General features: G+C 34.9%; 1 protein-coding gene across 4 annotated transcripts in view; it reads right to left on the bottom strand.

Annotated features, from left to right (window-relative positions):
* Window positions 1-15,184, bottom strand: part of CNTN5 (contactin 5) — a 611,453-nt gene that overhangs the window by 113,388 nt on the left and 482,881 nt on the right. For all 4 annotated transcript variants that reach the window (XM_063148896.1, XM_063148898.1, XM_063148895.1 and 1 more), the window contains 3 exons: window positions 10,067-10,203; window positions 8,433-8,562; window positions 6,163-6,313 (listed from right to left, as the gene is read on the bottom strand). In XM_063148896.1, coding sequence (XP_063004966.1) covers window positions 6,163-6,313; window positions 8,433-8,562; window positions 10,067-10,203 — 418 coding nt within the window. The remainder of the gene's footprint in view (window positions 1-6,162; window positions 6,314-8,432; window positions 8,563-10,066; window positions 10,204-15,184) is intronic.

Genomic DNA, 15,184 nt, shown 5'->3' with positions numbered 1-15,184 from the left:
GTAAAAGATCACTTTCTTCTCTTTCTTTTCTCTGACTTCTTTTACAGCTGCTGAATGTTAGGGAAGCATAACTGAAAGAAAGCAAAATAAAGCAAGCTTAGTTCAAGGCAGAACTTTAGCAGCCTCAATTCACTCCCTCATGTATTGTTACATGCAGCTTGAACACTTTGTCCCCTCCAGTGTCTTTATTCTAAATTTAGTACCTATAGACGATACTTCTCACCTAATGAGCACTGTTTAGTGCTCTCCTGTTCTTCACAGGTCAATGAAGGCTTGCAAGTTACCCACAGAAAAAAAGTTTTCTCGTAAACCATTGTCCATTTTAATGTCCAGTAACTTCACAAATATCCACATGTCCCTATTTTTTGTATCCACTAATATTATTTGTAATAAGGGAACAACTGTCAGAGCACTTTCTATTAATATCCAGTACTTTGTTGTTCAATTTATAGCCTCTACAGGCTTCACCATGGCTGCAAATCTGTCCCAACTACCTCAGGGCACGCTCACAGTAAATGAAGAATATGGCAAACAGAGAGCAACTTTGCAACATGGCAATACACTCTGGGAAGGTTTTGTATGGGGAAGTGACATCTCCATTTCATGAGTTTTGGTGGCCAGGCAGGTTTGGCACAGATCTGAATGGAGAATTTCATGTGCCATGGAAGAAGCATTGATAGAAACTCATAATATGGCCATATTTTTTACAGATCAGAGCCTCCCAGCTGTTAAAGGCACTGATCAAATGATGCACACACTCTGAAAGGATGAAGCAAGCAGATGTAGTTGGATGCTTCTCAGTGGTGCCCTGTGACAGGACAGAGACAATGGGCACAAACTAAAACATAAAACACTTGCAATTCCATGTAAACATCAATTCCATTAAAATATTAAAATGGTTTTGTTTGTTTGTGTTTGAATATTTTTTGGTGTTTTGTTTTACTGTAGGGGTGCTTAACTCTAGTAGAAACAAATTTCCCAGATAGGCTGCAGTGTTTCCCTCCTTGGAGCTACTCAAAACCTGACTAGTCCTGACCTTAAGCAATCTGCTCTGGCTGGCACTGCTGGGATCCTGGGAGTGGACCAGGAGCTATCCAGAGCTCCCTGCCACTCACTGCTGCTCTGTAATTCTTTTATATCATTCAGAAAAACAGGAAAGAATTTTTACCCACTTGCAATCAATACAATTACAATTGTGATTGCGTATTGCAATAATAGAGATGAAGTTTGTGTCCTGGCGAAACCCAGTCTATTACTTTCAAAATATCTGAAATTCCCTCTGCTGCTTAACATACCAAGTTTTCTCATCTTATGTAAGTACTCCTTCAAACAGAAGTGGAAAAAAGGAAGCTAATTGCAGCATAGAAAAAGTGACTGATTTGAAGTGGCAGGTGGAGTTTTGCTACCATTTATTTTCCCCACAGAAAGGCTTACTGTATTTAGGTCTTCAGCAAGAACTAATCTGGGACACAGGTGGATCAATATGAGCAATTGCACAGTGGCCACAGAGAGACTGGCACTATGCTGCCCTTGGTGATCTGTGGTGAGCCTGACCTTCAGAGACTGTTAATGCTTTTCCGCACAGCTCCTTCTGTGAGGTGAAGGAGAAAGCTTAGGCTGTGCCACTGTGCCATATGGGAAGTAAAAAAATCCATAAACACAGAACTACATTGCCAATGAATACATAGGTATTAGGTCATCCTGATATTTTCTTTTTTTTTTTTTTTTTTTTTAGATTAAATATTTATCTGCACACAAATTACGGTGTAAAACAAACAAAGCGTTATAATTTGAGAAGCTTCAAAAGGAGAAGAAAAAAGGCAAAATAAAGCAGCACAGAATTGGGACTAGAAAAGTCCTGCTGCTTCAGTTACTGATTTGTTGGTTAAACTGTGCTTTCTTCCTCAGTGGCACATTTTTTTGCTTAAACTGTGCTTTTTAAAATTATTATTTTTATTACTTAGTAATCTTAAAAAAAAAGGAAAAAATAGGGACTAAAGACAACATTTTCACTCCTAGAGTGCTTTCAAATTATTTTATTTTAACTATAATAATTGGATATGTAATGGAAATAATGAGCTAGACTAAAAATTTAATATAAGTTTAATGAGGAGAATATTTTAGTTGTACGAGACAGCACAGAAAACAGATGAATGAGGATTTATAAGACTTTTCAACACTTTTGACTCCTCAGGTGTATCTGTTTAAACATCAACTTAATCACCACTACAAGGCAATCTAGAAAATAAAAGAAATTTTCTTTAAGAAAATGAAGAAAAAGAGATTACAGCTCAGGTAGTAATGGCTCACAAAAATTTATGTAGTTGTAAATCATTAAAAAATACCTGATACCTGAACAGAGGAACTTAAAGACAAATTAAAAATGGTTGTCCTGAATTTAATTGTTAACTTTGTTAGGAGAACTCATGATTTGTATTGGTTCTACTGACACCGAATTCTGGTCAATTCTAGCGTTCATGATAACACTTACTGTCTACAAAACATCACTTTTGTTGCTTTTTTTTTAGTTTGATACGTAAGTTAACAAATGTTTAATTATGAACAGGCTTCTGGATGGCTTTGTGGCCTGGAAGGGCTGGGTCTTGGTCTTGTTTAGAAGCCAACACTAAAGTAGTAAGTGACGGTTTGATTACACTTTAGGAAGTACCTGATTGAAACATTTCAGAAACGTCACAAAAATATATTTTGGTCACTGAACTCTTGCCCAAGGGTCTAATTCCTCCTATTTAGGTTCTAAAGCAAAGTTCCAACCGAACAGTTTACTAAAAATAAAAGCAGGAACTTTTTCTTCAGACTTTGGTCCCAATATAATCCCCTTTCCTATAAAACCAAAACTATTTATGAACAAAAAGATTCCAAAGTTCTTTACAAACTTTTGTGGATGAAAATATTGTTCAAGTCAATAACCAGAGCATACCTTACCATAGCCTGCCATAAATGAGACACAACCATCTACCAGCCTATGAGAATCAAGTACTGAGACAAGTTGTTAGGAAAGATAGCTACGAATTTTAAATATAGTGAGATGATGAATGAAAACATGCAGCTTAAATATGTTCTATATCCAGACCACTGATATTGGTGTTGTGCTCAGCTGTATTTTAATTCCAAAATAGAAGGATAACAACTCCCTTCCTTAAACTGTTAGGTGAAATTGCAGATGAAATCATCTTTGATTGAATGCATTAATGACTCACTGAGATAACGATATCTGAAAGAGACTTGAACTCTGTTCAAAGGTTGATCATTAAATGTCTTGTACCAGTAAGCTTCACAGACTCTGCCTTGATCTTTGGAAGTTCTAGTCTTCTGCATAAAAGATCTCCAATATCATAAATTTTATTTAATTTCTTTTGCATCAGTTCTAGATCTTTGCCTTTGGTTAATAGAATTAATTGTAAACCTTTTGGAAACTTTATTAAATAACTATCTTTTTATAGGAGCCATTTAATTGTATTTTAATATATTTTGTGATTGTAAAACTTGGAGCCATGCTTTTATCAGCAAATAACTGATATATAATAACTGACATTACTGAATCTCCAAATTCTTTTGGATCTATCTCACAGACTTGCCACTCATTTGGAACTCAATTGAAAAACCCTGTTACAATATGCAGATTCTTTCCTAAAGGAATCAAATTACCTGGCTGCCCAAAATGATTTCTGGGGATCAAGCCTATCATACCTATACTATGAATTCAAAGGGTTTGACCTGGATAATTTGTTCAAAGGTAAAAGAGACCAAGAAATTAAGCTAATGAAGGCATTCCACAGTTATGTTCCTAAGTGCATGGCTTTCCACTGAATCTGAAACATTTGAGGCTTTCAGACTGCATTAAATTCCAGGAGTTTAAGTCAAGGTCTGACTGCAGTGAGGACTGTACCCAGCCATGAGTCCCACAGGAACAATCAGACTTCAGTTCCCTTTGGAAATGTTGCTAGAGGTATTTCTGTCAAGCTGTTTATACAACAGCTCTTGTATAAAAAACACCTAAGGGGCAACAGAGTTTGGGAGACATGGGATGGATTATACCAGACCCATTGCTCAAGTGAAATTTTTTCTTTGCTGTGGAGGGGAAGGTCTCTTTTTTATTCATTGATCTTGCTAAAAGGATCAGATTCCTTTGCTGGGCTCACAGACTTCACAAAACTTAAACACAATGTAGACTTGATACCCACACTTTATAAGAGAAAAAAAATTGTGACAGAAAAGAAGAAAATATATTATGGTGTTCTATTCTTGTCCTTCCTTATTACTTAACCTGAATGTTGCTATTGTTTAGCTATTTTTAAAATTGATTATTATTTTTTTGTCTCTAAGGACTTAATAGTCCATGAGAACTCATCAGATGACAGTAACTAATTAGGTTTTTTTCCCCAGGATTTTTATCAACAGACTATGAAGAAAGCCCACTTCTAAAGTATACTGATATGTTTACAATGTCAGCTTATTAATTTCTAAAATGTTTAACAGTGTTCCTTCCTTCTCAGAGTGCTCAAATCATGGAGACACACATATTATCTTCATTGATTTACACTTCCTTTCACAAATCAGAGTAGGCTTCCTCACCTCCTCTTAAAGAGACTCTATTATTTTGTTTAAAGTATACTGTATAGAGACAGAACTAAATTCCCTTGAAACTGATAATCCTCTCATGCCCACCCCTCTATAAACAGTAGATACAGGGAAAATGCTGTAAATAACAAAAGATAATCCTTGAACAGCTGACTAAATATTAAGTTGAATGCAAACCTCTTCTTTCAAATATCTGATATAGTTCAACCACCATTTCTTTTTCCATGTTTCATCATTTCTTGTTCCAGCCTCTGTCTAAGCAAGCAAGTATCAAAAACTACAAGTACAAAAAACCAAAACTTCAGATCTATTGTTGTAAGATTTTAACTTCAGAGTTAGGCTATGTTTGGACAGACATAAAGTACTTACTAAAATGCCTTACTGGTCTTTGATTAAAATGTGATTTACACGTGGTGATCAGAGAAACCATAGTGAGTTTTGTGGAGATGAGAGGAAAAGGTCACGTAATGAAAAGTATCAACTGTGTAGTTAGAGCATAGAGACATCAGTGTCCCAATATTTGATATTTTCAGCTCCTTTGTAATATAAATCTGTCATATTGTCAATATAAATGATAGAACTCCTGTTAGTAAAATGTATGTAATACTGTTTAGCTCTCTCCCCTTCAACAAAAAAAGTTCAATATGGTACAAGAAGTTACCCATTTTTCCTTTTCCAAACAAAACAAATGTCATGAGATAAAAATACAGCATACTTGAACAAAATAGCTTTGGCAGCTAATGAGGACAGATGCACTCTACTGCCTCCCGCAGTGTTGTAAAAATAAAAAAAAAAAAAAAAAGGGGGCTTGATTTCATCTTTCTGATTATACTACACAAGTCATTTTAAATTACTTTGTTCACATACCACATTACCAGAAAGAGGAAAAGATTGCTCTTTGTGCTTAAAGACCATGTGCAGAGTAGCAAAACTACTCCAGTGTACAGATAAGTAATCTTGTAAAGTGCAATTACATCTGGCATTTAACCTGCAGTGTTTAAACTACTTTTACCATACAAAGCTGGACAGAACTTATTTAATCAAGCATAATCTGTTAAACAGATGTACTGCTGAGTGCCAAAACTACCAGTATAATTAAATCCTATAATGGAATTATATTTTCCTTCTCTGAATCATTTTAAAGTTATTTTTACGTAGACTTCCATTGTGATCAAGCTATAAATCTGCCTTCTTAAAATTATTTCAAATGAATAAGCACATTTTATGTCTTCCTGAATAGTTTGGCCTTTATGCTTTTGATATGTTCATACACTAGATTTGCAGTACCTCTACAGAATAATTGAAAGGTTTTTGAAATTAGTAACAGAAAATAGAGACAAAACTCCACAAACAACACCTTTTCATCTCTCTGCATCTCTGAACAATGTCAAGGTTTTTCATTTCAATATTGTGGAAACTATAAAGTCACTACTGTCAAACAAATCAGCTTGACAAAATAATTATGCCATACCCAGGCTAACGTTCAGCATGTTCTTGTCACGCTGCATTTTCACAGAATCCAACATGCAAACACAATTTGAGTTTACTGAGCAAACTTCTGACCTCTTACTCTGCCTTAACACTTTGTCGCCTTTCTTCCAAGTGATAGTTGGCTTTGGAGAGGCTTCCGGCTTGCACTCAATGACAACTTCTTGGCCTTTGGTAACAATTATTGTTTTCCTCATTTGATTGAGTGGGAAAGTGGGAGCTGAAGCTGTTAAAAAGAAGTAAATTAACTCTACAGAGAACAACCTGTTGCATTGTGTTCTAATAGAAGATTAGAAAAATATATTTGGGGTTGGGAATAGAATCTCAGTTTCTCTCTTTGAAATTATTATGTCAAAGTCAAAATTTTACAAAACATTTGAAATCAGCAGCCAGGATTACATGATAGGTTTGTAACTTAATCCAGGTACAGGTTATTGAGAAATCTTTCGCACCCACAGATTACAGTAAAACTACTTGTGAAATCAAAAAACTTTAGAAATTAAATAATGCAAATGCAAGCTACAGTTTGCCCATCTCTTTTTTTTTTTTTTTTAATCAAAAACTTGTTAGATGTAAATAGTTCAAAATGAAACAAAGTTTTAATTCTATACCAATCCAAAATGCACTCTCTAGAGTTAATGCTTGCAAAGAATTTTAGTGTTAGAGAAGTTTTATTGCTTTCACTTCTTATATTTGTCTGAATACTGGGAATTTTGAGAACTTCTTAATAGAAGATATTTAACCATACTTGTTCTTAGTATTTAACTTTTTAAGAATTCCCCATTTACAAAAGCTAAGATAATAAATGCATTTCAAAATGTCATTAATTACTGTAATTTCACACCAAGAAGCTACATTAGTTCTCAAGTGTTTGATTGCATTTTTCTTGACCTACCTGTGTAAAGTCAAAAGTCTCTACCTCACTATAGGTAGGTCTATACCTCACCTCAGGTACACCTCAGCTACACAGGGGCATTACACTTCATTGCCTCAAATATATAGATTTTTCCTTGCATTATTTTGGTTAATTCACATACCAGAGATATTTATAGGGACAATTTATTCTGTTCTTTTCCCTTTGGTAAGGCAGCAAATTAAACACAATTGCTTATTTAATACAATATTGTGGTTAAAATTTAACATGGGTACAATCTTACAAGCGAGAAAATGAAAAACTAATTTTACTGCAGCAATATACAGGGTCTGTTTCTGATATTAAAGAACATCAAAGAAAGTCTGCAAGTACCTGACATACTAGGTATACTTATTTTATAACAGGTACAAAAAACAAAGGCAAAGAATGCTGTAACCTGTAGGTTAGTTGACTGAATCACAAATGACCAAAAAAAGTGATGAGAAGAAAACAATCATTGGCCTTGGTTTTTAACTTTATGGATATAAAGAAATGATTTTATAACTTATCAGTGAAATTCTAATGTTGGTCAGCTAGGAAATAGCTGAAATGTACTAAAAAGGTTATTTACCTAAAGAGCCAAATGTTAGCTGAAATACAGTATATTTCTGCAATTATAGCTTTGTTACTCATTTGACTGGGAGTTTAAAGGAATGATTCTCATGTGCAGGTCTAATCTCTGATAGGGCCATTAAAAGACTTTGGTGGACAGCTTACTCCCTGCTACGTCATACCCTGATAGAAATGATCTTACAAGTCTGTCTTAATCCTCTGGAAGGGCACTTATCACTATTGTTCCACTGCATGTTGCTACAGTTTGGTTTAAGTGAAATTAGTGTACAAAAGTTCCTCAATTTTTTCTTCATTAACTGCTTGCTTCAGCTTTTGGATAATGGCATTTTTATCATATTTCCAGGTAACACTATGTAGTGTATTTGCTTTCCTTTGAAGGATATTCAGCCAAGTAGGTAATTGATATTATTCAATTCATTTTGGTGATTTCATAAGAAGTTTTTTGAAACTAAGATCTTGCATAATTACCTTTGAATAATGGCCAGTAGAAATAATACGTTAATTCTAACAGAGATTAAAATACATTTACTTCCTCTAAATTTCATCTCCTGCACATATGTTTGAGGGAGTAAAAACTATTTTTCCATTTATTTGAACTGAAAGAGACTTATATGAGAAATATTCACAAAATGCTACGGAGTCAGCAATGTATGAATGACAATTTTTGTTAACAGAAGGCCCAATGCTCTCTGGGGCAAGAAAGGACTCATCCACATATAAGTAACAAGAATAAAAAGAAACCACTTTTATCTGCTCTGCTGTTTGGACTGGCAGAAGCTGTTTCTTGTCACAGCAGTCTAAGAAAAGAATGAATTCTCAAAAGGGGAGAAAAGAAAGTTATTCTTTTCCAAATACTCACCTAAAACCTTCAGCTCAGCACTGGCATAAATTGTACCATACTTATTTTCTGCTAAGCACTGATACATTCCAGCATCTGAGACATTCACACTATGGATCATCAGAACACCATTAATCATCTCAATCCTGCTCTGTAATAGAATTAAAAAACATTAAAAATTATTCTATAAAAGCAAAAAGGAATTGGAAAACTGCTGTGTTGTTAGCTTAAGGTGAAGCAACAGAAACAAGTTTCCTTGGGCTTACCTTTATCTTGTTATACAAAAAATTACAAGAACAAAAAGTCAGAAAATATTTGACAGTAAATATTTTCAGATCAATTAATTATATTCAAAGCTTCCTTTATTCTGTTTATTTGTTTGTTTGCTGTTACCCTTACATAATTTTTAAAAGCAGCTCATCCTGGGAACTTTAAGGAGGCAAGAAATAATTTGTGGATGTAATGTGTCTGATGATCTTCAAATAGATAGTAAATGTTTTGGTCTCAGTAATGGTGCTATTTTCATAAAAGGAGATATATGAAAGATTGCTTGCATAAGTAAGAACTAAAGGGTCCAATTACTTTCATCATTAGTACAAATTTCTAATTTGAAAGGCCAACTAGCAGAAAATAATTACCAAAACTGGAAGAGAAGGGACATCAATAACTGTTTATGGAAGGGAATATTTAATGAAGCTATAGTATGAATAATTTGAACTACTATAAAACAACTCTAAGTTTCATTGTAACAGTTGTTGTAAGTTAAAATTGATAAGGCATAAATTGTTTGGGAATGCAAAGGAAACTGTGATAAAAATTCACTTTGTTGTAAGCCCTCACCCAGCTCAAAGTAAAATTCAGTTTGAAATTTCAGAGCCTGGAGAAAGTAATGGTTTGGAAAATCAGAGAACCAAAAGTAGAGATATTTAAATTGTTTCTATTTCAGCACTAATAGCTCCATATAAAAAGGCAGAAATGAATAGAGTAACCTTATTTTCAATGCCTCACAGCTTCAAAAGTAAACTGTTTATATGTTTCTTTTCTGGTTGTTTGCATAATTGGTTGATGTTCCCAGATAGATAGAAGGGACATTTGCTGAAAAGGAAGACATTACATCTTTTATATTCATAAATCCATTTTGTTAATTTATTTGCAAATATAGACATTTTCTCCCAGAATGAAACAACTAGCTCTATTTTAATCTGGAAAAATAGATTAAGTAAATTTACAAAACTTTTCGTTACTCTAAATAATTTGAGACTATAAAATTGAAAGGTATTAAGCAAAAAAATCCACATGATGTGGGATGATTCTTTGATGATGCATTGAGAGAAACAGAAAAATGTGAAATAAAAGACAGACCATGCCATCCATCAGTGGTCTTTTAAAAGAAAAAAAAATTAATTTATGTCTAATTCTAAAATATATCAGGTGATTGTAGTAAAACACTTTCTTGCACAAACCGTTCTAATGATCTTCATGATAAATTCTGTTACTATCAGAGAACAGATTGAGTTGAAAATGCAATGGTCATCACACTTTTTGTGTTAACCAAGCAGTAATTTCTGAAGAACTTTTCTATGCTTTCTTTAACTGACTTGATCTGAATGAAAGGAGAAGCACCCAGCATAGAGGTGGCTCCTTGTGCAGTGTACCTGTGGCCAGAGAGGAGCTCCATTTCTCAGCCAGCGATAAGTGGGCCTTGGCTTTCCAGTGGCCTTGCATTCCCATCGCAGCTGCTCTCCACTGTCTAGCTGGGTGTCGTTGAGCTTCTCCACCCAGTGAGGGTAGGCTGCAAGGAAAAATTGCCATTTTAGACTCAAAGATTATAAAGCGGTAAGTCTCTAGCTGATGTGCAAAGACCTAATCAATTAAAAAGCTTAAATTAATGATCTTTGCAAGACTTATATTACTCTCAGAAAAAAAGTACACTAAAAAATAAAAAAGGCCCAGATCAAAAGAGATGGTAATAAAATTAACAAACTCCAAACTTTAAAGGAAATGCTGTAATGCTACCAGGTAGTAAGCAGTCACATAACCAACAATAGAAACCTGCCTGATTTAATAAAGTCCAATGGATTAAATTGTAGTACTATATATTATTGGGTTCATTATTCCTGAATTTAAGACAAAGGTTTGGTAGTCACGATAGAACATTTAATGATTCTCAAGACTTAGGATAGTTGAATTGTGATAAGGAGGTTAATTGCCATAGGTTGTGTTTCATGTACTTTTCTCAGTTTACAAGGAAATCACTATTTATTTAGCTAGGAGTGATTGGGTATTTGGTAAGGCATTTGCATATATTTTTGTTAAAGTGTCCTAAGTTTAATTCATGTTTCAAGTGAGAAAAAGCTTTTAATGTATTTAAGCACAAAACCCAGGAGATTTCCGTCATCCACCAGGAGCATGTTACACAGTAAATCAATCTTAAAACAGTCTTTATATAAAGGCAGACCGTTAATAGTTGAATATGTGATCACTAGTACCTAATTTCATGAAATAGTCCATCCAAAAACAAGGAATATGTTTTTCAGAGTAGAACTTTAATGTGGCAGTCAATCAGATAGCTATTTATAGGATCTTATAATTTGGAAAACATTATATGACTCAGTGAGAAACCAAGCATTGATATACAGAAATAAAAATGTATGCTTAAAAGTCAGCTTTTGGGTTTCATACTGTAGCCATATCACTTTGTATAACTCAGAGGGTGATGGATGACAATAATTAACTTAAGGATATCAAATGCTGGTTTGGGATTTTTGTTGTTGTTTTTTGTTGTTTTTCCAAATCATAAAGAATAAATAGCTAAAAGGCACAGCTAAAGGGATGTAAAATTCTGCATGGTGTGAACAGAAGCCCAGATCTGTCATAACAAAGTCTCTGCTTTGTTATGACAGACGACTGATAATGTACTCAAACATGTGGAATTGAGTTTAAAAATAAATCTTTGAATCTAGCTGAAATTTGACTGGTCATCAATCAAAGACATGAGAAGACATGAAAAGGCATGACAGGTGACTAACTGCTTCTAGCTTACATCCTGTGCATGGATGATAAAGAAAGTGAATGAGGTGTCTATCATTCCTAAGCAGGTAATAGTCTGCTTTAGAGTCCCAGACCAGACATCTGTCAGAAGCTAGAAATATTAGAAGAAGTATCACACACTTCCTTTTTGGTAGAAGAAAACAGAGAGATTGACCCAGCCCCACTCCCAAACCCAAGACAAAAAACTTCTGCTTCCTTATTCCTCTTATTACAGTCAAGACAATGCATGAAATCCTCTACATGTGCTCTGCTGTGCTGAATTTCTTCTTTCTGAAGTTATAATAAAGGATCCACAAAAATCTGCAGAAGAAATAGGTTTTGGGAGACCCTGTTTATTTGTTCTCCGTTGTCCTAAAAATATAATTTAATTGTATTGTATAGTTGATGTTCTCATTTTGAGTGCTTCAATATGCAAAGGAAGCATGCTGAGAATAAATTGTTTCCTTTGAAAATAACTACATTAATATGATTCTGGAAGATGAGACAGTTAAATGTGTAGCAAAAAAGTAATAAAAGACAGCCAGTGGTACCATAAAATCATGCAGTTTCAAGGAGGAACTAAGCTGTTCCTATTTATATTTACTTATTTTCATTATTTTGATTTTCTGTAAATTTTACTATTTGATCCAACACATGTATAGTGTCACATTTCTATTTTGAGTTTATCTCATCATGAATTTGAGTGTGCAGAAAAGGGTATGCACATTTTTACACTGAAACAAAGCTGCCCCAAGCCTGCATGCAGACTTGTCCTCTTCAGAACTGCGGTTCCCTACCCTTTGTCTGTGTCTGTCTTGCCAAAAAAATTGTGCCACAGGTTTTCTTCTGAAACTACAAACTTGCAAATCACAGTGGCATGACTGATTGGTCAGAACAACCTTTTTCCATTAGTGGAGGTATTTCTACTCTGAATTTTCTCCTCATAGCCTAAGTGGCCTTTGGAGTCACATTTTTCAAGCTGTTGAACTTGCCATCAGTGAAGGCAAGATTCCCACCCCTCTGAGAATACAGTAGCAAAGTAATAGGTTGATGTATCTGGAATAGAGCTAAAAGCATGATTGAGAGAAATACTGTTCATCACTTTTTGGCATCTATTTCTCTCTATGTACTCCTTACTTTATCACAGAGAATTCCCTCTCTGCTTGTTAGCAAGGGTCACTCCCCATAAAATCTTAACCCTTGTTCTAAAATCCTACCAGTACTTTTAAAGTTGAAGCATTTAACTGAATGTACAACCTCTTACTCAATGTAACATTTTTGGGTCTTTTTTTTAACATAACCCTGATATATGTGTATGAAAAGAAAACTTCATTCCATAATCACACTTTATTTTAATTAGAAAATTTAGCCAGATTTCAAAAGTAACAAGTCCTTTTTTTTTTCTTATAAATGCAACACTCTTCTTGGGAAAAAAAGATGTCTGGTTGTTTTTTAATCTGTCCAGTGAAGAGCTTTGGGTTGACTGTGAGAAGAGAAGGATTTTGCATTTTAGTGTTCAATAGTCTTTATGAGTGCTGTGCCAGAGCTCTATCCAGTGTTTCTGAGATACATCCATCCAATCCATGATTTATTTTATGCTGCATTTCTGCACTTGTTTATTCAAGGATATCAGAATGTTTATGTTTTGTAAACATAAATTTGAAATAAATCTGCAAGCTTACAGGCAGATTTTTAAATTGTCTATGTAGAATGAAATTAAGGTGAAGAAAATTTAGATTATTTCTCAAAATTTTAAGCACTTTTTGTCTGAGACAAAAATTAACACAAAATTTTACATAGACAAATAATTTAAAATAATGTTCTAAAATTGAATGAATACAGAGTTTGGGAAGAAAAAAAATATATTTTCCTGTATATGAGATTAATTGGGAAGAGTTAAGCAGAAGAAGCATATTAAGAAAGATAAGTGAGAAAATCAAGATAGAAAATTTAAAACTAATTTACTTTTTTGACTACAAAATCTCTTCTCTTGCCAGTTTTACTGTGTGGGACTAACGTGTAGTGGCAGGAGTGAAACTTTTTCCTGTTCAGTTTTTATAGGGAAGTAATTAAAATAGATTTTAAAATCAGTATGGTCAGTTACACTGCATTACAGAATATTCCTGCTGTCAGGTGCTTGTTCCACTCTTGTGTTATGGTGAGCCTTCCCTTCAGCTGCCAGGAAGGCACTGCTATGTGCAGAATGAGGGAACTGATATACAGCCAAAAGAAAAACAGCCAAAAACGTGTTTTTATAATTGCTTCACATCACCATCCCCTGCTGATCCTGGCAGTATTGAGTAGGAAACATAGAAAAAAACCCAAAAAGTTAAGAGTTAGACGGGAGCAGGAATTGGTCATACCAGCGCTTACCATTGGGAAAATGCTGTTAGCAAGAATTTGAGGAGAAAGGAAAAGGCTAATGGCAAATTTATCCACTCATGTTTTAGTTTTTGTGCTCTCTTCTATTAATCAACTTGAGCTTGAATAAAATTTCCCAGAAACCTACAGGATGAGCAGATCACTTGGGGGAAAATCACACCTCTCAAAATAGGTTGTAATGCATAAGAGGATTCCTGGCATTGTAAAAATTATGTTGTTAATGCCTACGGCTGAATTTCCACTAAGTGCTGAGACTACAATAATCTGAAGTTGTCAGCATCCGAAACAGTGCTTTCTGAACAACATCCAAATTGTCAGCTCCATCAGGCAGTCATGGTGTATCTGGACTGCAGCAGCAGGTAAGAAGCAAGAAATCACTAGTTTGTGATTAAATGTGACTAGACAGGCAGACTGGGTGTTCTGGGCTTTCTCCAAAATGCTCTGTGGTGACCCAGATCAGATGCAACTGACAGGATGAAGAAGATTCAAACAGACAGCGAGTGAATTCCTACAGAGATATGCAAATTGTGAGACCGCAGCATGACACAGCTGGTCCTACAGACTGCTCGGAAATTTTACAAGAAACCCCTGGTACAGAAATGACGGCCCACATCTGAATTTCTGAGCCAAAGTAATCATTGCCACCTGGAGGAATAAGATGTCAGTGGAAAGACAGTGAGCTTACAGTTAAATAATTCATGTTGACTGTTGTTATGAACAAAAGGTACAGCTGAAAAGGCCGTTTCAGATAATGCCCCCGAATCCTGCAACACCAGCTGTCAGCAGAGGAAATTGAGTGTTTTGTGAAGTAATATTTTGCTCAATTTTGCGTAGAAGCCTTCTCACACAAGCCCTCTCACACCTCTGGAAAGAGTAGCCAAGGTTTGTAGGCCGGTGACACACTGATGCTCTCTCCATGAGCACTGAAGGCTGAGAGTGGCTCCATGGGGAGTATTTTATCTTGAGGCCAAGAAAAGGCACCTATGGGATTGTAGTAAAGCCTGTGCTTCTTGTCCTGCTGTATTGGAGGTCACTGCTGGTACTGTCTGTCTGAAAGCCCTCTGTAACCTGTTCTGACCTTGCTGCCTGCTGATGCAGATAGGTGAAACTTAATCTACTAGTCTCACGTATCTGTTGATAGAGGAATAAGAAAATATGAACTCTCTTCCTAAAGTGTTAAAGAAATTGTACTGAATTATTGCAAAACAAAACCCCAATGAGCTAAATTTGTGCTTTATCCCTTAAAGGCAGAGACTATAAAAATATAATTTAGACAACAGTAGAGAATGAAAAATTAATATTTCTATCTACACATAATACAACAAAACTAACATTGTAAATGTATTCCATGGATTTGAGTA

This window comes from Melospiza melodia, chromosome 2, assembly GCF_035770615.1.
Source record: "Melospiza melodia melodia isolate bMelMel2 chromosome 2, bMelMel2.pri, whole genome shotgun sequence".
Lineage (NCBI taxonomy): Eukaryota > Metazoa > Chordata > Aves > Passeriformes > Passerellidae > Melospiza > Melospiza melodia.
This window is presented reverse-complemented; position numbering and strand designations above follow the sequence as displayed.